Below are 26,907 nucleotides of genomic sequence, written 5' to 3'. Positions count from 1 at the left end.
ATGTATCAGTATAGGGTGTCCTGTACATACATCAGTATATGGTGTCCTGTATATGGATCAGTATAGGGTGTCCTGTACATACATCAGTATAGGGTGTCCTGTACATACATCAGTATAGGGTGTCCTGTACATACATCAGTATAGGGTGTCCTGTACATACATCAGTATAGGGTGTCCTGTACATGTATCAGTATAGGGTGTCCTGTACATACATCAGTATAGGGTGTCCTGTACATACATCAGTATAGGGTGTCCTGTACATACATCAGTATAGGGTGTCCTGTACATACATCAGTATAGGGTGTCCTGTACATACATCAGTATAGGGTGTCCTGTACATACATCAGTATAGGGTGTCCTGTACATACATCAGTATAGGGTGTCCTGTACATGTACCAGTATAGGGTGTCCTGTACATATATCAGTATAGTATGTGTCCTGTACATACATCAGTATAGGGTGTCCTGTACATACATCAGTATAGGGTGTCCTGTACATACATCAGTATAGGGTACGTGCCCTGTACATGTATCAGTATAGGGTGTCCTGTACATACATCAGTATAGGGTGTCCTGTACATACATCAGTATAGGGTGTCCTGTAGGGTGTCCTGTACATACATCAGTATAGGGTGTCCTGTACATACATCAGTATAGGGTGTCCTGTACATACATCAGTATAGGGTGTCCTGTACATACATCAGTATAGGGTGTCCTGTACATGTATCAGTATAGGGTGTCCTGTACATACATCAGTATAGGGTGTCCTGTACATACATCAGTATAGGGTGTCCTGTACATACATCAGTATAGGGTGTCCTGTACATGTATCAGTATAGGGTGTCCTGTACATACATCAGTATAGGGTGTCCTGTACATACATCAGTATAGGGTGTCCTGTACATACATCAGTATAGGGTGTCCTGTACATGTATCAGTATAGGGTGTCCTGTACATACATCAGTATAGGGTGTCCTGTACATGTATCAGTATAGGGTGTCCTGTACATACATCAGTATAGGGTGTCCTGTACATGTATCAGTATAGGGTGTCCTGTACATACATCAGTATAGGGTGTCCTGTACATATATCAGTATAGGGTGTCCTGTACATGTATCAGTATAGGGTGTCCTGTACATACATCAGTATAGGGTGTCCTGTACATACATCAGTATAGGGTGTCCTGTACATACATCAGTATAGGGTGTCCTGTACATGTATCAGTATAGGGTGTCCTGTACATACATCAGTATAGGGTGTCCTGTACATACATCAGTATAGGGTGTCCTGTACATACATCAGTATAGGGTGTCCTGTACATGTATCAGTATAGGGTGTCCTGTACATACATCAGTATAGGGTGTCCTGTACATACATCAGTATAGGGTGTCCTGTACATACATCAGTATAGGGTGTCCTGTACATACATCAGTATAGGGTGTCCTGTACATACATCAGTATAGGGTGTCCTGTACATGTATCAGTATAGGGTGTCCTGTACATGTATCAGTATAGGTTGTCCTGTAGGGTGTCCTGTACATGTATCAGTATAGTCTGCTGAAATACGGCTGCATGCCAGGTTTATTCTCGTCAGAAAGTTTCAACATGTAAGTCAGTCTCAGAGATTGATCACTTGTGTTATAGAACGGGAAGGTGTGTATTTGTGAGCTAACACTTCGTAACAGAGGTGTGGTTCTGAATTACAAATGATATAATGGATATGTTTCATAAGGGTAAAGAATGGTTCAATTGGGTACATGCGTCATAGGAAATGTTTGGCCTGTTATATAATCTACACACTACACTTGTAAGTTTTTCTGTCATAAAACATTTTGTAACCAAAGAAATTGAACCAAATACCTGAATAACAGTATAGGGTCTGATTAATCAATAGACACAGAAAGTCATAATGTCAACCTTCTATACAGAGAAATAACTCAATTTGTATTCCTTATGTTTATATGAATTAGACCATGATGTATCACGAATGCACATCAAAATTCATTCTGACCTTTACTACAAAATAACTACAAGATTGTCTCATTAATTATATCTACACTATTCCTGGTAAAAGGTTAGCAAACAGACTGACTGGTATACAAAGGCCAGTATCTAACCTTCCCTCCTTACAGTTATATTGTCCTATTGGCAAAGGTCAGTCCAAAGTGGACACTTGGGACAAGTCTTCCAAAGGTCAAGTGGTCAAGGATGTTGAGCATTAGGTCCAGTTCATCTTCTCTGTCATTGCTGTTTTTGTATTGGGAATGGGGATGTATAGGGATATATTGATTGACAGTGTTAATGAGTCCAGTATTACTTGTATTTGTGACACTGTATCTGAATACCGTAATTCCTGTATGGGGGAGATATGTCTATGTAGTTCCTGTATGGGGGAGATATGTCTATGTAGTTCTTGTACTGGAGGGTGGGGATGTCTATGTAGTTGCTGTATGGGGCTTCCCCTTCCTGTGGTTGGCTACAATGACAGGATCCCCCTTCCTGTGTGTGGCTACAATGACAGGATCCTCCTTCCTGTGGGTGGCTACAATGACAGGATCCTCCTTCCTGTGGGTGGCTACAATGACAGGATCCTCCTTCCTGTGGGTGGCTACAATGACAGGATCCCCCTTCCTGTGGGTGGCTACAATGACAGGATCCTCCTTCCTGTGTGTGGCTGTGACAGAACCCCCCTTCCTGTGTAAGACTGTGACAGAATTCCCCTTTCCTGTGTGTGGCTACAGTGACAGGATCCCCCTTCCTGTGTGTGGCTACAGTGACAGGATCCTCCTTCCTGTGTGTGACTACAGGGACAGGAACCCTCTTCCTGTGTGTGACTACAGTGACAGAAGCCCCCTTCCTGTGTGTGGCTGTGACAGGATCCCCCTTCCTGTGTGTGGCTACAGTGACAGGATCCCCCTTCTTGTGTGTGGCTACAGTGACAGGACCCCCCTTCCTGTGTGTGTCTGTGACAGGATTCCGCTTCCTATGTGTGGATACAGTGACAGGACCCCCCTTCCTGTGTGTGTCTGTGACAGGATTCCGCTTCCTATGTGTGGATACAGTGACAGGATCCCCCTTCCTGTGTGTGACTACAGTGACAGGATCCCCCTTCCTGTGTGTGGCTACAGTGACAGGAACCCCCTTCCTGTGTGTGACTACAGTGACAGGATCCCCCTTCCTGTGTGTGGCTGTGACAGGAACTCCCTTCCTGTGTGTGGCTACAGTGACAGGAACCCCCTTCCTGTGTGTGGCTACAGTGACAGGATCCTCCTTCCTATGTGTGGCTACAGTGACAGGATCCCCCTTCCTGTGTGTGACTACAGTGACAGGATTCCCCTTCCTGTGTGTGGCTACAGTGACAGGATCCCCCTTCCTATGTGTGGCTACAGTGACAGGATCCCCCTTCCTGTGTGTGGCTACAGTGACAGGATCCCCCTTCCTATGTGTGGCTACAGTGACAGGATCCTCCTTCCTGTGTGTGACTACAGTGACAGGATTCCCCTTCCTGTGTGTGGCTACAGTGACAGGATCCCCCTTCCTATGTGTGGCTACAGTGACAGGATCCCCCTTCCTGTGTGTGGCTACAGTGACAGGATCCTCCTTCCTGTGTGTGGCTACAATGACAGGATTCCCCTTCCTGTGTGTGGCTACAGTGACAGGAACCCCTTTCCTGTGTGTGGCTGTGACAGGATCCTCCTTCCTGTGTGTGGCTAAAGTGACAGAACCCCCCTTCCTGTGTGTGACTTCAGTGACAGGATCCTCCTTCCTGTGTGTGGCTACAGTGACAGGATCCTCCTTCCTGTGTGTGGCTACAGTGACAGGAACCCCTTTCCTGTGTGTGACTTCAGTGACAGGATCCTCCTTCCTGTGTGTGGCTACAGTGACAGGATTCCCCTTCCTGTGTGTGGCTACAGTGACAGGATCCTCCTTCCTGTGTGTGGCTACAGTGACAGGAACCCCTTTCCTGTAGTGTGACTACAGTGACAGGATCCCCCTTCCTGTGTGTGGCTACAGTGACAGGATCCCCCTTCCTGTGTGTGGCTACAGTGACAGGATCCCCCTTCCTATGTGTGGCTACAGTGACAGGATCCCCCTTCCTGTGTGTGGCTACAGTGACAGGATCCCCCTTCCTGTGTGTGGCTGTGACAGGATCCTCCTTCCTGTGTGTGACTACAGTGACAGGATCCTCCTTCCTGTGTGTGGCTACAGTGACAGGAACCCCTTTCCTGTGTGTGACTACAGTGACAGGATTCCCCTTCCTGTGTGTGGCTCTGACAGGATTCCCCTTCCTGTGTGTTGCTACAGTGACAGGATCCCCCTTCCTATGTGTGGCTACAGTGACAGGATCCTCCTTCCTGTGTGTGGCTACAGTGACAGGATCCCCCTTCCTGTGTGTGGCTACAGTGACAGGATCCCCCTTCCTGTGTAAGACTGTGACAGGATCCCCCTTCCTGTGTAAGACTGTGACAGGACCCCCCTTCCTGTGTGTGACAACAGTGACAGGATCCCCCTTCCTGTGTGTGGCTACAGTGACAGGATCCCCCTTCCTGTGTGTGGCTACAGTGACAGGATCACCCTTCCTGTGTGTGACTGTTACAGAACCCCCTTCCTGTGTGTGACTGTTACAGAACCCCCTTCCTGTGTGTGGCTACAGTGACAGGATCACCCTTCCTGTGTGTGACTGTTACAGAACCCCCTTCCTGTGTGTGACTGTTACAGAACCCCCTTCCTGTGTGTGGCTACAGTGACAGGATCCCCCTTCCTGTGTGTGGCTACAGTGACAGGATCACCCTTCCTGTGTGTGACTGTTACAGAACCCCCTTCCTGTGTGTGACTGTTACAGAACCCCCTTCCTGTGTGTGACTGTTACAGAACCCCCTTCCTGTGTGTGGCTACAGTGACAGGATCCCCCTTCCTGTGTGTGGCTACAGTGACAGGATCCCCCTTCCTGTGTGTGACAACAGTGACAGGACCCCCTTCCTGTGTGTGACAACAGTGACAGTATCCCCCTTCCTGTGTGTGGCTACAGTGACAGGATTCCCCTTCCTATGTGTGGCTACAGTGACAGGATCACCCTTCCTGTGTGTGGCTACAGTGACAGGATCCCCCTTCCTGTGTGTGGCTACAGTGACAGGATCCCCCTTCCTGTGTGTGACTACAGTGACAGGACCCCCTTCCTGTGTGTGACAACAGTGACAGGACCCCCTTCCTGTGTGTGACAACAGTGACAGTATCCCCCTTCCTGTGTGTGGCTACAGTGACAGGATTCCCCTTCCTATGTGTGGCTACAGTGACAGGATCACCCTTCCTGTGTGTGGCTACAGTGACAGGATCCCCCTTCCTGTGTGTGGCTACAGTGACAGGATCCCCCTTCCTGTGTGTGACAACAGTGACAGGACCCCCTTCCTGTGTGTGACAACAGTGACAGTATCCCCCTTCCTGTGTGTGGCTACAGTGACAGGATTCCCCTTCCTGTGTGTGACTACAGTGACATGACCCCCTTCCTGTGTGTGGCTGTGACAGGATTCCCCTTCCTGTGTGTGACTACAGTGACAGGACCCCCTTCCTGTGTGTGGCTGTGACAGGATTCCCCTTCCTGTGTGTGACAACAGTGACAGTATCCCCCTTCCTGTGTGTGGCTGTGACAGGATTCCCCTTCCTGTGTGTGACTACAGTGACAGGACCCCCTTCCTGTGTGTGGCTGTGACAGGATTCCCCTTCCTGTGTGTGACTACAGTGACAGGACCCCCTTCCTGTGTGTGGCTGTGACAGGATTCCCCTTCCTGTGTGTGACTACAGTGACAGGACCCCCTTCCTGTGTGTGGCTGTGACAGGATTCGCCTTCCTGTGTGTGACAACAGTGACAGTATCCCCCTTCCTGTGTGTGGCTACAGTGACAGGATTCCCCTTCCTGTGTGTGACTACAGTGACAGGATCCCCCTTCCTGTGTGTGACTTCAGTGACAGGATCCTCCTTCCTGTGTGTGGCTACAGTGACAGGATCCTACTTCCTGTGTGTGGCTACAGTGACAGGAACCCCTTTCCTGTGTGTGACTTCAGTGACAGGATCCTCCTTCCTGTGTGTGGCTACAGTGACAGGATTCCCCTTCCTGTGTGTGGCTACAGTGACAGGATCCTCCTTCCTGTGTGTGACTACAGTGACAGGATCCCCCTTCCTGTGTGTGACTACAGTGACAGGATCCCCCTTCCTGTGTGTGGCTACAGTGACAGGATCCCCCTTCCTATCTGTGGCTACAGTGACAGGATCCCCCTTCCTGTGTGTGGCTACAGTGACAGGATCCCCCTTCCTGTGTGTGGCTGTGACAGGATCCTCCTTCCTGTGTGTGACTACAGTGACAGGATCCTCCTTCCTGTGTGTGGCTCTGACAGGATTCCCCTTCCTGTGTGTGGCTACAGTGACAGGATCCCCCTTCCTATGTGTGGCTACAGTGACAGGATCCTCCTTCCTGTGTGTGGCTACAGTGACAGGATCCCCCTTCCTGTGTGTGGCTACAGTGACAGGATCCCCCTTCCTGTGTAAGACTGTGACAGGATCCCCCTTCCTGTGTAAGACTGTGACAGGACCCCCCTTCCTGTGTGTGACAACAGTGACAGGATCCCCCTTCCTGTGTGTGGCTACAGTGACAGGATCCCCCTTCCTGTGTGTGGCTACAGTGACAGGATCCCCATTCCTGTGTGTGGCTACAGTGACAGGATCCCCCTTCCTGTGTGTGACTACAGTGACAGGATCCCCCTTCCTGTGGGTGGCTACAGTGACAGGATCCCCCTTCCTGTGTGTGGCTACAGAGACAGGATCCTCCTTCCTGTGTGTGGCTACAGTGACAGGATCCCCCTTCCTGTGTGTGGCTGTGACAGGATCCCATATTTTATTGGTAGTTTTTTTTTTACTAGTTGTATACTGAACATTGCTCCATTGTTGGGACATGTAAGTAGAACCCCAGTCATAGATGGACTGTTAACAATTTCAATGTAAGCAAAGCTATAAAATGCAACTCACAGTAAAACCAAATCAAGTGTTTATATCAGCTGATGTATCCAGCCTCACTATAACAATCATCAGTTCACATGATTATTTAGGAGACAAAAAAGTAAAATCTAAAAGCTACATCAATCAGTGAGGGCTTTTTGTGCTGTCTGAAACAACCAATAGGGAAACTGCCGACAAAGTGCTGGGTGATAAAACAAAGAGGCTGGACAGAGGATCAAATTCCCAGAATGATAGCTGATGTTGCCCTGACCAGCCTCAGTATCTGGGGGAAGCCTTATCTCCATGTATGTGTGACTGTTAGATCTCCACATTAAACCTGGGCCTTTTACTTTTCCTCTCCTTGTTGGCTGTAGATACAGACAACAGATAACACCATAGTAACTTTAATGGCTGTTTATTGTAGGAATTATTGACAATGGGATAGTGAGCAAGCTCATCATTATTCCTGATATTTCAGGACTTTGGAACACTGGGATCTAGTATCTGCTTTTATGGATGACATTGGAGATATATTGGACTTAATGTCTTATTTGACCCTTACATAGATACCATTATACAACACTGTTCTTCTATTTACAGCCTATATTTCAGATTGTTTGCATGGCCACTTTAGAAATCTATAATCCTAAATTTAAAATGTTTTTGAAGGGAACTGCTAAATGTTTTTTCTCCTTTATCACTTTTCCTTGAAGGTATAATCCATCACTCAGAAATGTTCAGGTTATTTTTGTTAAACTTCCTTGAAAATCACACTAATCAAGATATAGCCATCTCCTAGTGAACAAGTTATTTATTTTCTAATTACTGTAGTTTAAATCTGTAAACACGTTTGGAAAGTTCATTCATCCTCATTTGAAATATTATTGTCCAATCTTCTGCTTTAGAGAAGCCAAGTCCTAGCTCATTTGGAATAAAACTATTACATTGTCTGATTCAGAGAAGTCAAGTCCATCCAGAGACAGTCGGTGTCTGTATAAGGCCCTAGATATATGTTTGACCCAGAGACAGTCAGGGTTTGTATAAGGCCCTAGATATATGTTTGACCCAGAGACAGTGAGGGTTTGTATAAGGCCCTAGATATATGTTTGACCCAGAGACAGTGAGGGTTTGTATAAGGCCCTAGATATATGTTTGACCCAGAGACAGTGAGGGTTTGTATAAGGCCCTAGATATATGTTTGACCCAGAGACAGTGAGGGTTTGTATAAGGCCCTAGATATATGTTTGGTCTAGAGTTAGTCAGAGTTTGTATAAGGCCCTAGATATATGTTTGACCCAGAGACAGTCAGTGTTTGTATAAGGCCCTAGATATATGTTTGACCCAGAGACAGTGAGGGTTTGTATAAGGCCCTAGATATATGTTTGACCCAGAGACAGTCGGGGTTTGTATAAGGCCCTAGATATATGTTTGGTCTAGAGACAGTCGGTGTTTGTATAAGGCCCTAGATATATGTTTGACCCAGAGACAGTGAGGGTTTGTATAAGGCCCTAGATATATGTTTGGCCCAGAGACAGTGAGGGTTTGTATAAGGCCCTAGATATATGTTTGGTCTAGAGACAGTCGGTTTTGTATAAGGCCTAGATGATATGTTTGCCCCAGAGACAGTCAGTGTTTGTATAAGGCCCTAGATATATGTTTGGCCCCAGAGACAGTCAGTGGTTTGTATAAGGCCCTAGATATATGTTTGGACCAGAGACAGTGAGGGTTGTATAAGGCCCTAGATATATGTTTGACCCAGAGACAGTCGGTGTTGTATAAGGCCCTAGATATATGTTTTGTTCTAGAGTAGTCCGTGTTTGTATAAGGCCCTAGATATATGTTTGGACCCAGAGACAGTCAGGTGTTTGTATAAGGCCCTAGATATATGTTTGTCTAGAGACCGTCCGTGTTTGTATTAAGGCCCTAGATATATGCTTGGCCCCAGAGACAGTCTAGTGTTTGTATAAGGCCCTAGATAGTGTTTGACCCAGAGACAGTTAGGGTTTGTATACGGCCCTAGATATATGTTGGTTACGAGTTAGTCAGTGTTTGTATAAGGCCCTAGATATATGTTTGGCCCAGAGACAGTCAGGGTTTGTATAAGGCTCTAGATATATGTTTGACCCAGAGACAGTGAGGGTTTGTATAAGGCCCTAGATATATGTTTGGCCCAGAGACAGTCAGGGTTTGTATAAGGCCCTAGATATATGTTTGGCCCAGAGACGGTGAGGGTTTGTATACGGCCCTAGATATATGTTTGGCCCAGAGACAGTCGGTGTTTGTATCAGGCCCTAGATATATGTTTGACCCAGAGACAGTGAGGGTTTGTATAAGGCCCTAGATATATGTTTGGTCTAGAGTTAGTCAGAGTTTGTATAAGGCCCTAGATGTATGTTTGACCCAGAGACAGTCAGTGTTTGTATAAGGCCCTAGATATATGTTTGACCCAGAGACAGTGAGGGTTTGTATAAGGCCCTAGATATATGTTTGACCCAGAGACAGTCGGGGTTTGTATAAGGCCCTAGATATATGTTTGGTCTAGAGACAGTCGGTGTTTGTATAAGGCCCTAGATATATGTTTGACCCAGAGACAGTGAGGGTTTGTATAAGGCCCTAGATATATGTTTGGCCCAGAGACAGTGAGGGTTTGTATAAGGCCCTAGATATATGTTTGGTCTAGAGACAGTCGGTGTTTGTATAAGGCCCTAGATGTATGTTTGGTCTAGAGTTAGTCAGAGTTTGTATAAGGCCCTAGATATATGTTTGGTCTAGAGACAGTGAGGGTTTGTATAAGGCCCTAGATATATGTTTGGTCTAGAGACAGTGAGGGTTTGTATAAGGCCCTAGATATATGTTTGGTCTAGAGACAGTCGGTGTTTGTATAAGGCCCTAGATGTATGTTTGGTCTAGAGTTAGTCAGAGTTTGTATAAGGCCCTAGATATATGTTTGGTCTAGAGACAGTGAGGGTTTGTATAAGGCCCTAGATATATGTTTGGTCTAGAGACAGTCGGTGTTTGTATAAGGCACTAGATATATGCTTGGCCCAGAGACAGTGAGGGTTTGTATCAGGCCCTAGATGTATGTTTAACCCAGAGACAGTGAGGGTTTGTATAAGGCCCTAGATATATGTTTGGCCCAGAGACAGTCAGTGTTTGTATAAGGCCCTAGATATATGTTTGGCCCAGAGACAGTCAGGGTTTGTATAAGGCTCTAGATATATGTTTGACCCAGAGACAGTGAGGGTTTGTATAAGGCCCTAGATATATGTTTGGCCCAGAGACAGTCAGGGTTTGTATAAGGCCCTAGATATATGTTTGGCCCAGAGACAGTGAGGGTTTGTATACGGCCCTAGATATATGTTTGGCCCAGAGACAGTCGGTGTTTGTATCAGGCCCTAGATATATGTTTGACCCAGAGACAGTGAGGGTTTGTATAAGGCCCTAGATATATGTTTGACCCAGAGACAGTCAGGGTTTGTATAAGGCCCTAGATATATGTTTGACCCAGAGACAGTCAGGGTTTGTATAAGGCCCTAGATATATGTTTGACCCAGAGACAGTCTGTGTTTGTATAAGGCCCTAGATATATGTTTGACCCAGAGACAGTCGGTGTTTGTATAAGGCCCTAGATATATGTTTGGCCCAGAGACAGTCGGGGTTTGTATAAGGCCCTAGATATATGTTTGACCCAGAGACAGTCGGTGTTTGTATAAGGCCCTAGATATATGTTTGGCCCAGAGACAGTGAGGGTTTGTATAAGGCCCTAGATATATGTTTGGCCCAGAGACAGTCGGGGTTTGTATAAGGCCCTAGATATATGTTTGACCCAGAGACAGTCGGTGTTTGTATAAGGCCCTAGATATATGTGTGGCCCAGACACAGTGAGGGTTTGTATAAGGCCCTAGATATATGTTTGGCCCAGAGACAGTGAGGGTTTGTATAAGGCCCTAGATATATGTTTGACCCAGAGACAGTGAGGGTTTGTATAAGGCCCTAGATATATGTTTGACCCAGAGACAGTCTGTGTTTGTATAAGGCCCTAGATATATGTTTGACCCAGAGACAGTCTGTGTTTGTATAAGGCCCTAGATATATGTTTGACCCAGAGACAGTGAGGGTTTGTATAAGGCCCTAGATATATGTTTGACCCAGAGACAGTGAGGGTTTGTATAAGGCCCTAGATATATGTTTGACCCAGAGACAGTGAGGGTTTGTATAAGGCCCTAGATATATGTTTGACCCAGAGACAGTCTGTGTTTGTATAAGGCCCTAGATATATGTTTGACCCAGAGACAGTCTGTGTTTGTATAAGGCCCTAGATATATGTTTGGCCCAGAGACAGTGAGGGTTTGTATAAGGCCCTAGATGTATGTTTGACCCAGAGACAGTGAGGGTTTGTATAAGGCCCTAGATATATGTTTGGCCCAGAGACAGTGAGGGTTTGTATAAGGCCCTAGATATATGTTTGGCCCAGACACAGTCAGGGTTTGTATAAGGCCCTAGATATATGTTTGGTCTAGAGTTAGTCAGGGTTTGTATAAGGCCCTAGATATATGTTTGGCCCAGAGACAGTCAGTGTTTGTATAAGGCCCTAGATATATGTTTGGCCCAGACACAGTCAGGGTTTGTATAAGGCCCTAGATATATGTTTGGTCTAGAGTTAGTCTGTGTTTGTATAAGGCCCTAGATATATGTTTGACCCAGAGACAGTCGGTGTTTGTATAAGGCCCTAGATATATGTTTGGCCCAGAGACAGTGAGGGTTTGTATAAGGCCCTAGATATATGTTTGGCCCAGAGACAGTCGGGGTTTGTATAAGGCCCTAGATATATGTTTGACCCAGAGACAGTCGGTGTTTGTATAAGGCCCTAGATATATGTGTGGCCCAGACACAGTGAGGGTTTGTATAAGGCCCTAGATATATGTTTGGCCCAGAGACAGTGAGGGTTTGTATAAGGCCCTAGATATATGTTTGACCCAGAGACAGTGAGGGTTTGTATAAGGCCCTAGATATATGTTTGACCCAGAGACAGTCTGTGTTTGTATAAGGCCCTAGATATATGTTTGACCCAGAGACAGTGAGGGTTTGTATAAGGCCCTAGATATATGTTTGGCCCAGACACAGTCAGTGTTTGTATAAGGCCCTAGATATATGTTTGACCCAGAGACAGTCTGTGTTTGTATAAGGCCCTAGATATATGTTTGACCCAGAGACAGTGAGGGTTTGTATAAGGCCCTAGATATATGTTTGACCCAGAGACAGTGAGGGTTTGTATAAGGCCCTAGATATATGTTTGACCCAGAGACAGTGAGGGTTTGTATAAGGCCCTAGATATATGTTTGACCCAGAGACAGTCTGTGTTTGTATAAGGCCCTAGATATATGTTTGGCCCAGAGACAGTGAGGGTTTGTATAAGGCCCTAGATGTATGTTTGACCCAGAGACAGTGAGGGTTTGTATAAGGCCCTAGATATATGTTTGGCCCAGAGACAGTGAGGGTTTGTATAAGGCCCTAGATATATGTTTGGCCCAGACACAGTCAGGGTTTGTATAAGGCCCTAGATATATGTTTGGCCCAGACACAGTCAGTGTTTGTATAAGGCCCTAGATATATGTTTGACCCAGAGACAGTCAGTGTTTGTATAAGGCCCTAGATATATGTTTGACCCAGAGACAGTCAGTGTTTGTATAAGGCCCTAGATATATGTTTGGTCTAGAGTTAGTCAGAGTTTGTATAAGGCCCTAGATATATGTTTGGTCTAGAGTTAGTCAGTGTTTGTATAAGGCCCTAGATATATGCTTGGCCCAGACACAGTCAGAGTTTGAAGACTATAACTGTCATTGGTAACAGTATTAGTGTCCGACAGACAAATTGATCCTTAGTGTGTAATGTTTTCTCAGTGTAATGAGGACAAAATGGACAATATAGACAGTTCATATTGTCTTTAGACACGAGTTGTCAATACTTCTACAAATTAGTCAATCAACTGTGGCTGTATTTAGAGTTCTAAAGTCTGTGTGGTATTTCCTCTTAAACCTAACATCCCAATCATACCACAAATATTAGACATATATTGATGACATCTCCAGTACAACACTCTCAGCTGAGCTCTATTTCTATGAAGCATGTCAGGCAGTCATCAAATTGTTTTACATATAAGCAGAAACAACTTCAGCAGCACTGCACTATATCATGGGGGTCAATGTGTCACCTCCACTTCACTAAATTCCTTAGCGGCCATTCTAGTACTAAAAGCCAAACAGTCAACCAAATTCATTACAGGGAGTCAGCTTGAGTATAACATCAGTGTATGAGGTCGCTGTAACTTTTCACAACTATCCTCCATTGTTTACTCAGTCTGTTAATAGACTGTAAACTCTAGTAAGACCTTCTGGAGCCTAAACCCTGCACCATTGTAATAGTCAGTGTGTTTCTTGATCAATATCCATAAAGTTTCAAGCTTCTCAGTGATGTTGATTTTGGATTTAGGTCACATGAGTGTAAAGGAAAGATCACTATAAAGAGTGTATAAATTATTTTTTACTGACTTTGTGCTTCTGTTTAATCTTTCATAGTTATTCTTTAAGTATAAGTGCTTCTGAAGAATATTGGTTTTATACAATCTTCATAGGTCTGAATTTGTAAATAACCCCAACTTTTACTTTGTAAATGTCATTAGCAGTAAAAAGAACTTGAACAACAACAAAAATCCATGACATGAGATAAAATTGCAGTTTTTGATGCTTGACCTGAAATGACACAGAGATAGAGACCTCAAAAATGTCTAATGCTATTGCTAATGTCAGATACATGTTTAGTAACATAAAGAAAATCTACCTGTGTTACCACTAAAATTGCTCTATACTGAATGTAGATACAGATTTGGACTGTTCCAGCAATGGAGCACTATTTAATTAAACTGGCAGAATTTACCAATAATAAAATTTCAATTTGATCAATTAACTTAACAGATAATATTGTTTTTGTGGCTTATTTTAGAAACTGAACTGCTGAAGTGTTGGTGATGCAATAATTTGGTATTAAAAAATGTGCTTATAGCTTATATTTCTATGGACTGGGTTCCTGCAATTGCTGCTGATTCATTTTAACCTTGGTCAGTTTAACATTGATTGATTTGACATTGGTTAGTTTGACCATGAATGGTTTGACCTCAGTTAGTTTGATCTTGATTGGATTGACCTTGGCTAGTTTGACCAAGGTTTATTTGACCTTGATGGTTTTGACCTTGATTTTTTTTACCCGTGTTTATTTGACCTCAATCAATTTGGCATAAAGTAAAGACTTTTGATCAGGAATGTAATAGACCATTGATTCACCACATTGTGATTTCATGTTGTTATAAAACTGACAGTTATATTACACAATAAACCTCACCTTTCAATCATCTGCTGCCAGAGTCCCCTCCTGTGGTGCCAGTGTCCCCTCCTGTGGTCCAGTTTCCCCTCCTGTGGTGCCAGAGCCTGAGCCCCCTCATGTGGTGCCAGAGCCTGTGCCAGAGCCCCATCATGTGGTGCCAAATCTCCCTCCTGTGGTACCAGAGCCCCCTCATGTAGTGCCAAATCTCCATCCTATGGTACCAGAACCCCTCCTGTGGTGCCAGATCCCTTCCTGTGGGGCCAGAGACCCTCCTGAGGTGCCAGAGCCCCCACCTGTGGTGCTAGATCCCCCTCCGTTGGTGCCAGATCTCCCTCCTGTGGTCCAGTTCCCCTCCTGTGGTGCCAGAGCCCCCTCATGTGGTGCCAGAGCCCGTGCCAGAGCCCCCTCATGTGGTGCCAAATCTCCCTCTTGTGGTACCAGAGCCCCCTCATGTAGTGCGAAATATCCTTCCTGTGGTACCAGAGCCCCTCCTGTGGTGCCAGATCCCCTTCTGTGGTGCCAGATCTCCTACCTGTGGCACCAGATCTCCCTCCTGTGGTGCCAGATCTCCTTCCTGTGGTGCCAGATATCCTTCCTGTGGTGCCAGAGCCTCCTCCCGTGGCACCAGATCTTCCTTCTGAGGTGCCAGAGCCCCCTTCTGTGGGTTTAGAATATGTACTTTTGTAATCATTCCATTTCACTCAATAAGTAATGGATCATACCAGAACCACATTTATGTTCACCCAAATGCTGCACCATCATAAGTTTATTTCTAACTATAGAATTTCTTGATTGGCATGAAACAGACATTATTTGACCTTCAAGAAGTATTTACCTATTGAGATATCCTGACAATCTCGAATTTCTACACGTTGGCCTCTCTTGTGCACTATTAGTGGTAGTATCTATCGATGCTGAACTGCAGAACATGCAGGTTTTGTCTTCAACAGCTGTCTACACAATATCAGTTACCTTATTGGTAGAATGCACTTAAGATAGTAATTCTTTTGAAATTGGACAAGTTCATTTTGATATCAAGTGCTAAAATGAAATTTGTTTGGATGATGGGAATAAATATCAATTAGACATTAATCTTAGAGACATTCGGTCATGCTGTGTGGAACGTGTACGATTACTGATAAAGTAGTACATAACTACCATTACTTACAGAGTCCTCTTCCAACTAGAACTTTGTTATAGGTTTGATAACATCAATACTTCATAATACAATATTTTCTTAGCATATGAACATTCATCATCATAAATTTTTAACATACGCTTTAGATATCCATAAATCTAAAAAATATGTAAAAATGAAAATCATAAACCTACACAGATATTTTGTGAAGTGGCATATTATACAGCTGGATAAGTATTTAGACTTAACTGTATTAGGGATCTACTGGAGTAGTGACGTAATCAGGTAACTACTTAACTGTATTAGGGGTCTATTGGAGTAGTGACGTAATCAGGTAACTACTTAACTGTATTAGGGATCTACTGGAGTAGTGACGTAATCAGGTAACTACTTAACTGTATTAGGGATCTATTGGAGTAGAGACGTAATCAGGTAACCACTTATCTGTATTAGGGATCTACTGGAGTAGTGACATAATCAGGTAACTACTTAACTGTATAGGGATCTACTGGAGTAGTGACGTAATCAGGTAACTACTTAACTGTATTAGGGATCTATTGGAGTAGAGACGTAATCAGAAAGGTAACGGTCCGACAAGAATCTTGGTTAAAGTTGGATAGAATTAATGGAGGTACAATGCTGTCACTGTGTAGCAGTCCCTAATACAGAATTTTAATTATCAGCCTTTCCATGGAGGCCATCTCCATCATTTGTCCACTAGACTGAAGAGAGGAAGTGTAAAATGGTCAAAATGGTCGGAGTCAGCACAGAAAGTGCTGTCTGCATGTCTGACTTCAGTGTCGGAGCCAGTCATTCATTCTGATAGTGAGAGATAATTTGATTTCTTGAAGAAATATCCTGTCAAACTGATCTTCAAGATAAGCGAAATGAAGAAATTTGAGGTGTCAGAAAATCAGTTTTGCTTATAATGCTTATTGTATATTGTGTCTAGTAGTTGTTCTCTTATAGGAGAGGATTTTTACATGTAAATATAATGATAAGCTATACTTTGTTGGCTCTTAGAGGGCATTCTGAAGCCTCATTGGCATGATCCTTAACACACTTGGTCAAACTATTCTAGGTAATGTCTTTTATTGTTCTGGCAAAACATGTAGTAGTTGAATATGGATTATTGAAATATATTGTAATTTGATTTCTTCATTGGTTTTTCCAGGTGATTGTATATTACCCTGCAAGTAACCTCGGTAGTGTAATAATTACTGGACTTCAAAATTACCCCACAAGTAATCTTGAATGTGTAACAATTGTTGGACTTCAAAAATTACCCCACAAGTAATCTTGAATGTGTAACAATTATTGGACTTCAAAATTACCCCACAAGTAATCTTGAATGTGTAACAATTGTTGGACTTCAAAATTACCCCACAAGTAATCTTGAATGTGTAACAATTGTTGGACTTCAAAATTACCCCACAAGTAATCTTGGATGTGTAACAATTGTTGGACTTCAAAATTACCCCACAAGTAATCTTGGATGTGTAACAATTGTTGGACTTCAAAATTACCCCACAAGTAATCTTGAATGTGTAACAATTGTTGGACTTCAAAATTACCCCACAAGTAATCTTGGATGTGTAGCAATTGTTGGACTTCAAAATTACCCCCACAAGTAATCTTGAATGTGTAACAATTGTTGGAATTCAAAATTACCCCACAAGTAGTTTTGATAGTACATTTTGTGTAACAATAGCTGGACTTTAAATATACCCCACAAGTAATCTTGAAAGTGTAACATATATTGGCTGGACTTTGAAATTACCCCACAAGTTATATTGAAAATGTAACAATTGTTGGACTTTACCCCACAAGTAATTTTGATAGTGTAACAATAGCTGGACTTTAAAATTACCCATCTGTTAATCACAATACTTAGCATAGCTCTTTCTTGAACTACAAAATTATCATTCAAGTATCCTCAATTAGATGATAGCATGCTAATTGCTGGATTACAAAGCTACTTCACAGACGATCTTGAAAGTGAAGCAATTGTTGGGTGTCAAATGGCCTACAAGTAAAATTTGAAAGTTTTACTATTGTGGAACATGTCCAAAAATAGTTTGTAGGAAGAAAATAGATATTATCAAACTACCTCAGAAATATCTGATATATTAGTGAGAGAACAAAATGGTACTCCTAAAGTTCCCCTCAAATTATCACTTGGGGAAACCTTTATGTGGATATCGTTTTAGCTTCTCTACAAGTGGTTATTGGAATTGAAGGAGACCCAGACCCAGAGGGAATTTATTTGCTGGGAAGTGTACAAGTGATTGGATTCTCTATCTCGCTATACTGGATGTTTTTGGTAGCCACTAGAATCATCGGACACCAGAACACTAACCACATCAGTTTTGTTAAACACTATATCTGTTGTATTAAAGTCTTACATGTAGAATCATTGACATTTAATTACAACTTCTCAGGGGCCATCTTTACTCAATGCTTTGGCCGTTTGGTGTCTGAAAAAAACAGCTAAAACTTTGATGGTGTGAAAAATAACTGCGCTCAGGTTCAATTACTTCCACTCAGAATTTCTGAAGGACCTTGTAAATATCAAAATAGGAAACATCATAAAGAGACAGAGACTAGTTTTCTGGAATTAGATTGTAGAATTGGGTTTAAGGTAGACAGGGTCGGAACAGATCTGGGAAGCCACAACTTACACAAGTCTGGGAAAATAAAACATACAAAGTGGCTGACAATTTCTGGAGTTAATGTGCCTCACAGTGTGAAGGAGAGAGATATCTGCTGTAGGAAGATTGAGTACTAGGGTGGAGTTGTTGATATGAGTGATGGCACCGCTTAATTGGATTATGCACTTGCAAATTGTTTTTCATCTTCATCTACACTGTACCAATTTGTACCTACAATACCTAGAAACACATTCAAAGACTAGAAATAATTTGTTATATTTTCCTTCATTTACATGATACATGCATACCTGGATGGCCAGGAGCCATAACACCTGACAGGAGAAGTAATGTAATGGAGCCCCATTGTCTCCTCAAACAATAGGAAATAGACTACAGGTATTATTGGAGATCACCTGAACGATCAATTTAAAGATCAATACACAAACAGGTAGAAATACATCAATTGTTTTTTGACTGGCAAACATTGATGGACAAATAAACATTTCATAATGGTCATTTGAGGATGTTAAAAATTACTTATTTCATCTGATACAGGTAATTAATACCTGATTACATCTTATACAGGTACTTAATACGTAATTACATCTTATACAGGTACTTAATATGTAATTACATCTTATACAGGTACTTAATATGTAATTACATATTATACAGGTAATTGATACTAATTATCTTATACAGGTAATTAATACCTAATTACATCTTATACAGGTAATTAATACCTGATTACATCTTATACAGGTAATTAATACCTGATTACATCTTATACAGGTAATTAATACCTAATTACATCTTATACAGGTAATTAATACCTGATTACATCTTATACAGGTAATTAATACCTAATTACATCTTATACAGGTAATTGATACCTAATGACATCTTATACAGGTACTTAATAAATACCTCCGACTGATACTGATACTAGATACAACAGCAAACCTGTGACAGATGGACTTGATTTACTCATCCTGATGGCAGACAATTACCACAGGTTATAATAGCCCTACATCAATCAAACCCAGACTTCGAAATTTGATAATTTTCTTCTCCAATTAAATCTCTTACCCTGCTCCAAAATTGGCTTCCATGGAAACAAAAAAGGAATTTTTAAATTCAAAGTGAATGTGATAAGCTTGGCAAATTAGTGAACATGACAGGACGCCATAAACATGTTGGTAACTGTTTCTGTGAGAGTTTCAGCTGGTTTGGGAGATACCATCAAACTATACACCACACAGGCTTACTGAATAAGGTTTTGGAGGTTATACAGACAGATCTGGATCATTGGGAGGTTATACAGACAAAGCTGGATCATTGGGAGGTTACACAGACAGATCTGGATCATTGGGAGGTTACACAGACAGAGCTGGATCATTGGGAGGTTACACAGACAGAGCTGGATCATTGAGAGGTTACACAGACAGAGCTGGATCATTGAGAGGTTACACGGACAGAGCTGGATCATTGAGGGGTTACACAGACAGATCTGGATCATTGAGGGGTTACACAGACAGAGCTGGATCATTGGGGGGTTATACAGACAGAGCTGGATCATTGGGAGGTTACACAGACAGAGCTGGATCATTGGGAGTTTATACAGACAGAGCTGGATCATTGAGAGGTTACACAGACAGAGCTGGATCATTGAGAGGTTACACAGACAGAGCTGGATCATTGAGAGGTTACACAGACAGAGCTGGATGATTGGGAGGTAACACAGACAGAGCTGGATCATTGGGAGGTTACACAGACAGAGCTGGATCATTGGGAGGTTACACAGACAGAGCTGGATCATTGGGAGGTTACACAGACAGAACTGGATCATTGGGAGGTTACACAGACAGCTGGATCATTGGGAGGTTACACAGACAGAGCTGGATCATTGGGAGGTTACACAGACAGAGCTGGATCATTGGGAGGTTACACAGACAGAGCTGGATCATTGGGAGGTTACATAGACAGAGCTGGATCATTGGGAGGTTACACAGACAGAGCTGGATCATTGGGAGGTTACACAGACAGAGCTGGATCATTGGGAGGTTACACAGACAGCTGGATCATTGGGAGGTTACACAGACAGCTGGATCATTAGGAGGTTACACAGACAGAGCTGGATCATTGGGAGGTTACACAGACAGCTGGATCATTAGGAGGTTACACAGACAGAGCTGGATCATTGGGAGGTTACACAGACAGATCTGGATCATTGAGAGGTTACACAGACAGAGCTGGATCATAGGGAGATTACACAGACAGAGCTGGATCATTGGGAGGTTACACAGACAGAGCTGGATCATTGGGAGGTTACACAGACAGAGCTGGATCATAGGGAGGTTACACAGACAGAGCTGGATCATTGAGAGGTTACACAGACAGAACTGGATCATTGGGAGGTTACACAGACAGAGCTGGATCATTGGGAGGTTACACAGACCGAGCTGGATCATTGGGAGGTTACACAGACAGAGCTGGATCATTGGGAGGTTACACAGACAGAGCTGGATCATTGGGAGGTTACACAGACAGAGTTGGATTATTGGGAGGTTACATAGACAGAGCTGGATCATTGGGAGGTTACATAGACAGAGCTGGATCATTGGGAGGTTACAAAGACAGAGCTGGATCATTGGGAGGTTATACATACAGATCTGGATCATTGAGAGGTTACACAGACAGAGCTGGATCATTGAGAGGTAACATAGACAGAGCTGGATCATTGGGAGGCTACACAGACAGAGCTGGATCATTGGGAGGCTACACAGACCGAGCTGGATTATTGAGAGGCTACACAGACAGAGCTGGACCATTGGGAGGTTACACAGACAGAGCTTGGTCAGAGGGAGATTACATAGAAATAATGTACATTCTTATTTTTAAAAATCAGTTATTAGTTTATTAGAGATTCAATGTCAAATGATTCATAGATAAAGACTTGGAACAGAAAAATCAACAGAAATGGCACAAACAAAATGAGAAAAATCATGCTTGGCATGCACAGAAAGCAATGGTAGAACATATGGTTAGTTGCTTTATATCCATATTCATTTTTATACACTTGGAGGCAGTTCTTTTTTATCAGAGACCAGGTCATTCAAAATAGTGCCGTGTTTTGAAGCATAACATTGCAATGACACCATGGCAAAGATTATACTACTGATCCCCTCACTTTTTGGCACAAAGATTTTTTCTTTCGGTTTGAGATTTGATTTTTTCATACATACATATTCTGTCATACTCTTGATACACATGTTATATACACAGTGAGAAACCTTTCATACATGTATATAACCATTTATCCACGTTAAAATATTACCTATTTTTGGACTATTGAGCCTTAGGACTAATGGGCCTTCAGACTTAAGGGCATTCAGACTTTTGGACCTTCGGACTATTTGGCCTTAGGTCTAATTGGCCTTTGGACTATTGAGCCTTATGACGTATGGGCCTTTAGACTATTGAGCCTTATGACGTATGGGCCTTTAGACTATTGGGCCTTAGGACTAATGGGCCTTTGGACTATTTGGCCTTAGGTCTAATTGGCCTTTGGACTATTGGGCCTTATGATGTATGGGCCTTTGGACTATTGGGCCTTATGACTTATGGGCCTTCGGAATATTGGGCCTTAGGTCTAATGGGCCTTTGGACTATTGGGCCTTAGGACTAATGTGCCTTTGGAATATTGGGCCTTATGACTTATGGGCCTTTGGACTATAGGACATTTGCAGTATGAGGCGGTCACCACATGATAACGTACATTGTATATCTTATCTTTGTGTGCACACATCTGTTGCAGTTTTCACCGTGTTAATTGCTTCAGGAAATGAAAAGGCATGTCATCAGTATAGCATTTTCGCATTATACCACTTAAAGGGAGATAAAAAATGAATTGCTTATTGTCCAGATTACATATATCACTGACACATTCACTATCTTAATTGTGAATATGACTACAACATCTGCCAGAAGGCATACAGCACACATTGATAGCTGGGACCTGTAACGCAGGCTCTATTTTCTACAAATCTTTTCCCCACAACTGCGTGAATGCTGTGTTTTTATGTCAGTTTTAGCTTTAGACAATCGTGTCAGATAGAAATGTCTATAGACTCTTGGAACCACAGAAGCCATTTTTTTTTTATATATATATGAATGATTAAGCTTAATTTCGTGCCAAATTCTGGAACTTGCTCTGGTTATACAGACGTGATACAGAAACTAGGGAATTCAATACGAATATATTCCAGCAGCCTATACTTAAATTCAAACCAGGAAACCATGATTTACAATGGAAATTGATATTTAATCCTGGCATTGAGGAGCCTACATTTTATAGAATTTTTTCATTTGTATGTTCAAAATAAACAAAACATTTAGTTAAAAAAATTGGGATAACACCAAGGTGTCATTTTGTACTTTGGAATATTAACTTTATTTAAGGTGAAATGCATATTTTATAGACAGAGCTGGATAAAATGTCTATGTACTCGATCACAGGCTCTATATATATAGACAGGGCTGGATAAAATGTCTATGTACTCACAGGCTCAATATATATAGACAGCTGGATAAAATGTACTCACAGGCTCTATATATATAGACAGAGCTGGATAAAATGTCTATGTACTCACAGGCTCTATATCTATAGACAAACGAGCGGGTTTAATCTCTTCGGATCAATTCTGGCGGCTGTGGCCATTTTTTTTAATGTGGCTTCTCACATTTTTTATTCTTAAAAGCAAATGGATGACACTATTGGATAGAGGTGATAAGGTGAGAAAATTTTAAGTTAAACTCTACAGAGAATAAAATCTAACTTTAACAAAAGGTCCAAATGGCCTGAATCAGAGATATTTAGACATAGTTTTGGCTTCTAATTTATTTAACTTTGCAAGGTGCAGGATTACATATAAAAGGTCCAATTTGCCCAAATCAAAGGTATTTAGAAATGGTTTTGGCTTCTTATTTATTCAACTTTGCAAAGTGCAGGAGTATATACAAACTACCTTATCCTACATGGAATTAAATTTACTTAAGAGGGGTCTAATTGACATGTTTTATGGGAGATAGAGGTGGGACAACTTACCTGTAGCTCTACCTGCCATGAGAAAGTTGTAAGAAGCTAGAACAGGTTGGAGGGTTTGATGTTACAGGTGACCTATCACCAATACAAATGTAGTTGTAATCTGTGATTAGACATATGATGTAACATGTGACCTATTAATTATTATCTGTGATAATTAAGGCTATGGATGCTACATACATGTATGCTATAGGTTGACACCCTACTAGATAGACATGTCAAGCCAATGTATTCCCTCACACCCTTATAGATAGTCATGTCAAGCCAATGTATTCCCTGACACCCTACTAGATAGTCATGTCAAGCCAATGTATTCCCTGACAACCTACTAGATAGACATGTCAAGCCAATGTATTCCCTCACACCCTTATAGATAGTCATGTCAAGCCAATGTATTCCCTCACACCCTACTAGTCATGTCAAGCCAAAGTATTCCCTGACAACCTACTAGATAGTCATGTCAAGCCAATGTATTCCCCGACAACCTACTAGATTGTCATGTCAAGCCAATGTATTCCCCGACAACCTACTAGATTGTCATGTCAAGCCAATGTATTCCCTTACACCCTACTAGATAGTCAAGTCAAGCCAATGTATTCCCTGACACCCTACTAGATAGTCAAGTCAAGCCAATGTATTCCCTGACACCCTACTAGATAGTCATGTCAAGCCAATGTATTCCCTCACACCCTACTAGATAGTCATGTCAAGCCAGTGTATTCCCTCACACCCTACTAGATAGTCATGTCAAGCCAGTGTATTCCCTCACACCCTACTAGTCATGTCAAGCCAATGTATTCCCTTACACCCTACTAGATAGACATGTCAAGCCAATGTATTCCCTCACACCCTACTAGTCATGTCAAGCCAATGTATTCCCTGACACCCTACTAGATAGTCATGTCAAGCCAATGTATTCCCTGACACCCTACTAGATAGTCATGTCAAGCCAGTTTATTCCCTCACACCCTACTAGTCATGTCAAGCCAATGTATTCCCTCACACCCTACTAGATAGTCATGTCAAGCCAGTGTATTCCCTCACACCCTACTAGATAGTCATGTCAAGCCAATGTATTCCCTGACACCCTACTAGATAGTCATGTCAAGCCAATGTATTCCCTGACACCCTACTAGATAGTCATGTCAAGCCAATGTATTCCCCTCACACCCTACTAGATAGTCATGTCAAGCCAATGTATTCCCTGACACCCTACTAGATAGTCATGTCAAGCCAATGTATTCCCTGACACCCTACTAGATAGTCATGTCAAGCCAATGTATTCCCTGACACCCTACTAGATAGTCATGTCAAGCCAATGTATTCCCTCACACCCTACTAGATAGTCATGTCAAGCCAATGTATTCCCTCACACCCTACTAGTCATGTCAAGCCAATGTATTCCCTGACACCCTACTAGATAGTCATGTCAAGCCAATGTATTCCCTCACACCCTACTAGATAGTCATGTCAAGCCAATGTATTCCCTGGCACCCTACTAGATAGTCATGTCAAGCCAATGTATTCCCTGACACCCTACTAGATAGTCATGTCAAGCCAATGTATTCCCTCACACCCTACTAGATAGTCATGTCAAGCCAATGTATTCCCTGACACCCTACTAGATAGTCATGTCAAGCCAATGTATTCCCTGACACCCTACTAGTCATGTCAAGCCAATGTATTCCCTGACACCCTACTAGATAGTCATGTCAAGCCAATGTATTCCCTGACACCCTACTAGATAGTCATGTCAAGCCAATGTATTCCCTGACACCCTACTAGATAGTCATGTCAAGCCAATGTATTCCCTCACACCCTACTAGATAGTCATGTCAAGCCAATGTATTCCCTGACACCCTACTAGATAGTCATGTCAAGCCAATGTATTCCCTGGACACCCTACTAGATAGTCATGTCAAGCCAATGTATTCCCTGCACACCCCTACTAGTCATGTCAAGCCAATGTATTCCCTGCACACCCTACTAGATAGTCATGTCAAGCCAATGTATTCCCTCACACCCTACTAGATAGTCATGTCAAGCCAATGTATTCCCTGACACCCTACTAGATAGTCATGTCAAGCCAATGTATTCCCTGACACCCTACTAGATAGACATGTCAAGCCAATGTATTCCCTGGCACCCTACTAGTCATGTCAAGCCAATGTATTCCCTCACACCCTACTAGATATTCATGTCAAGCCAATGTATTCCCTGACACCCCACTAGATAGTCAAGTCAAGCCAATGTATTCCCTGACACCCTACTAGATAGTCATGTCAAGCCAATGTATTCCCTGACACCCTACTAGATAGACATGTCAAGCCAATGTATTCCCTGGCACCCTACTAGATAGTCATGTCAAGCCAATGTATTCCCTGACAACCTACTAGATAGTCATGTCAAGCCAATGTATTCCCTGACAACCTACTAGGTAGTCATGTCAAGCCAATGTATTCCCTCACACCCTACTAGATTGTCATGTCAAGCCAATGTATTCCCTGACACCCTACTAGATAGTCATGTCAAGCCAATGTATTCCTCACACCCTACTAGATAGTCATGTCAAGCCAATGTATTCCCTGACACCCTACTAGATAGTCATGTCAAGCCAATGTATTCCCTGACACCCTACTAGATAGTCATGTCAAGCCAATGTATTCCCTGACACCCTACTAGATAGTCATGTCAAGCCAATGTATTCCCTCACACCCTACTAGATAGTCATGTCAAGCCAATGTATTCCCTGACACCCTACTAGATAGTCATGTCAAGCCAATGTATTCCCTCACATCCTACTAGATAGTCATGTCAAGCCAATGTATTCCCTCACACCCTACTAGATAGTCATGTCAAGCCAATGTATTCCCTCACATCCTACTAGATAGTCATGTCAAGCCAATGTATTCCTCACACCCTACTAGATAGTCATGTCAAGCCAATGTATTCCTCACACCCTACTAGATAGTCATGTCAAGCCAATGTATTCCCTCACATCCTACTAGATAGTCATGTCAAGCCAGTGTATTCCCTGACACCCTACTAGATAGTCATGTCAAGCCAATGTATTCCCTCACATCCTACTAGATAGTCATGTCAAGCCAATGTATTCCCTGACACCCTACTAGATAGTCATGTCAAGCCAATGTATTCCCTGACAACCTACTAGATAGTCATGTCAAGCCAATGTATTCCCTGACAACCTACTAGATAGTCATGTCAAGCCAATGTATTCCCTGACAACCTACTAGATTGTCATGTCAAGCCAATGTATTCCCTCACACCCTACTAGATTGTCATGTCAAGCCAGTGTATTCCCTCACACCCTACTAGATAGTCATGTCAAGCCAATGTATTCCCTCACACCCTACTAGATAGACATGTCAAGCCAATGTATTCCCTCACACCCTACTAGATTGTCATGTCAAGCCAGTGTATTCCCTCACACCCTACTAGATAGTCATGTCAAGCCAATGTATTCCCTGACAACCTACTAGATAGTCATGTCAAGCCAATGTATTCCCTCACACCCTACTAGATAGTCATGTCAAGCCAATGTATTCCCTGACAACCTACTAGATAGTCATGTCAAGCCAGTGTATTCCTTGACACCCTACTAGTCATGTCAAGCCAATATATTCCCTGACA

At 42.7% G+C, this 26,907-nt stretch overlaps 2 protein-coding genes across 2 annotated transcripts; both read right to left on the bottom strand.

Moving 5' to 3' along the window:
- Nucleotides 1–19,416: 19,416 nt before the first annotated feature.
- LOC117328450 lies at nucleotides 19,417–20,001 on the bottom strand. Its single transcript, XM_033885982.1, has one exon. The coding sequence runs from the start codon at nucleotides 19,999–20,001 to the stop codon at nucleotides 19,417–19,419; it is 585 nt and encodes a 194-aa protein (XP_033741873.1).
- A 301-nt stretch (nucleotides 20,002–20,302) lies between these two features.
- On the bottom strand, nucleotides 20,303–20,983 carry LOC117328449. Its single transcript, XM_033885980.1, has one exon. It carries the CDS (start codon nucleotides 20,981–20,983, stop codon nucleotides 20,303–20,305), a length of 681 nt encoding a protein of 226 aa, XP_033741871.1.
- Between the last annotated feature and the right edge of the window lie 5,924 nt (nucleotides 20,984–26,907).

This window comes from Pecten maximus, chromosome 5 (assembly GCF_902652985.1).
Source record: "Pecten maximus chromosome 5, xPecMax1.1, whole genome shotgun sequence".
In the NCBI taxonomy this organism is placed as follows: Eukaryota; Metazoa; Mollusca; class Bivalvia; order Pectinida; family Pectinidae; genus Pecten; species Pecten maximus.
The sequence above is the reverse complement of the archived record's forward strand: the minus strand, read 5'-3'. Positions and strand labels throughout refer to the sequence as shown.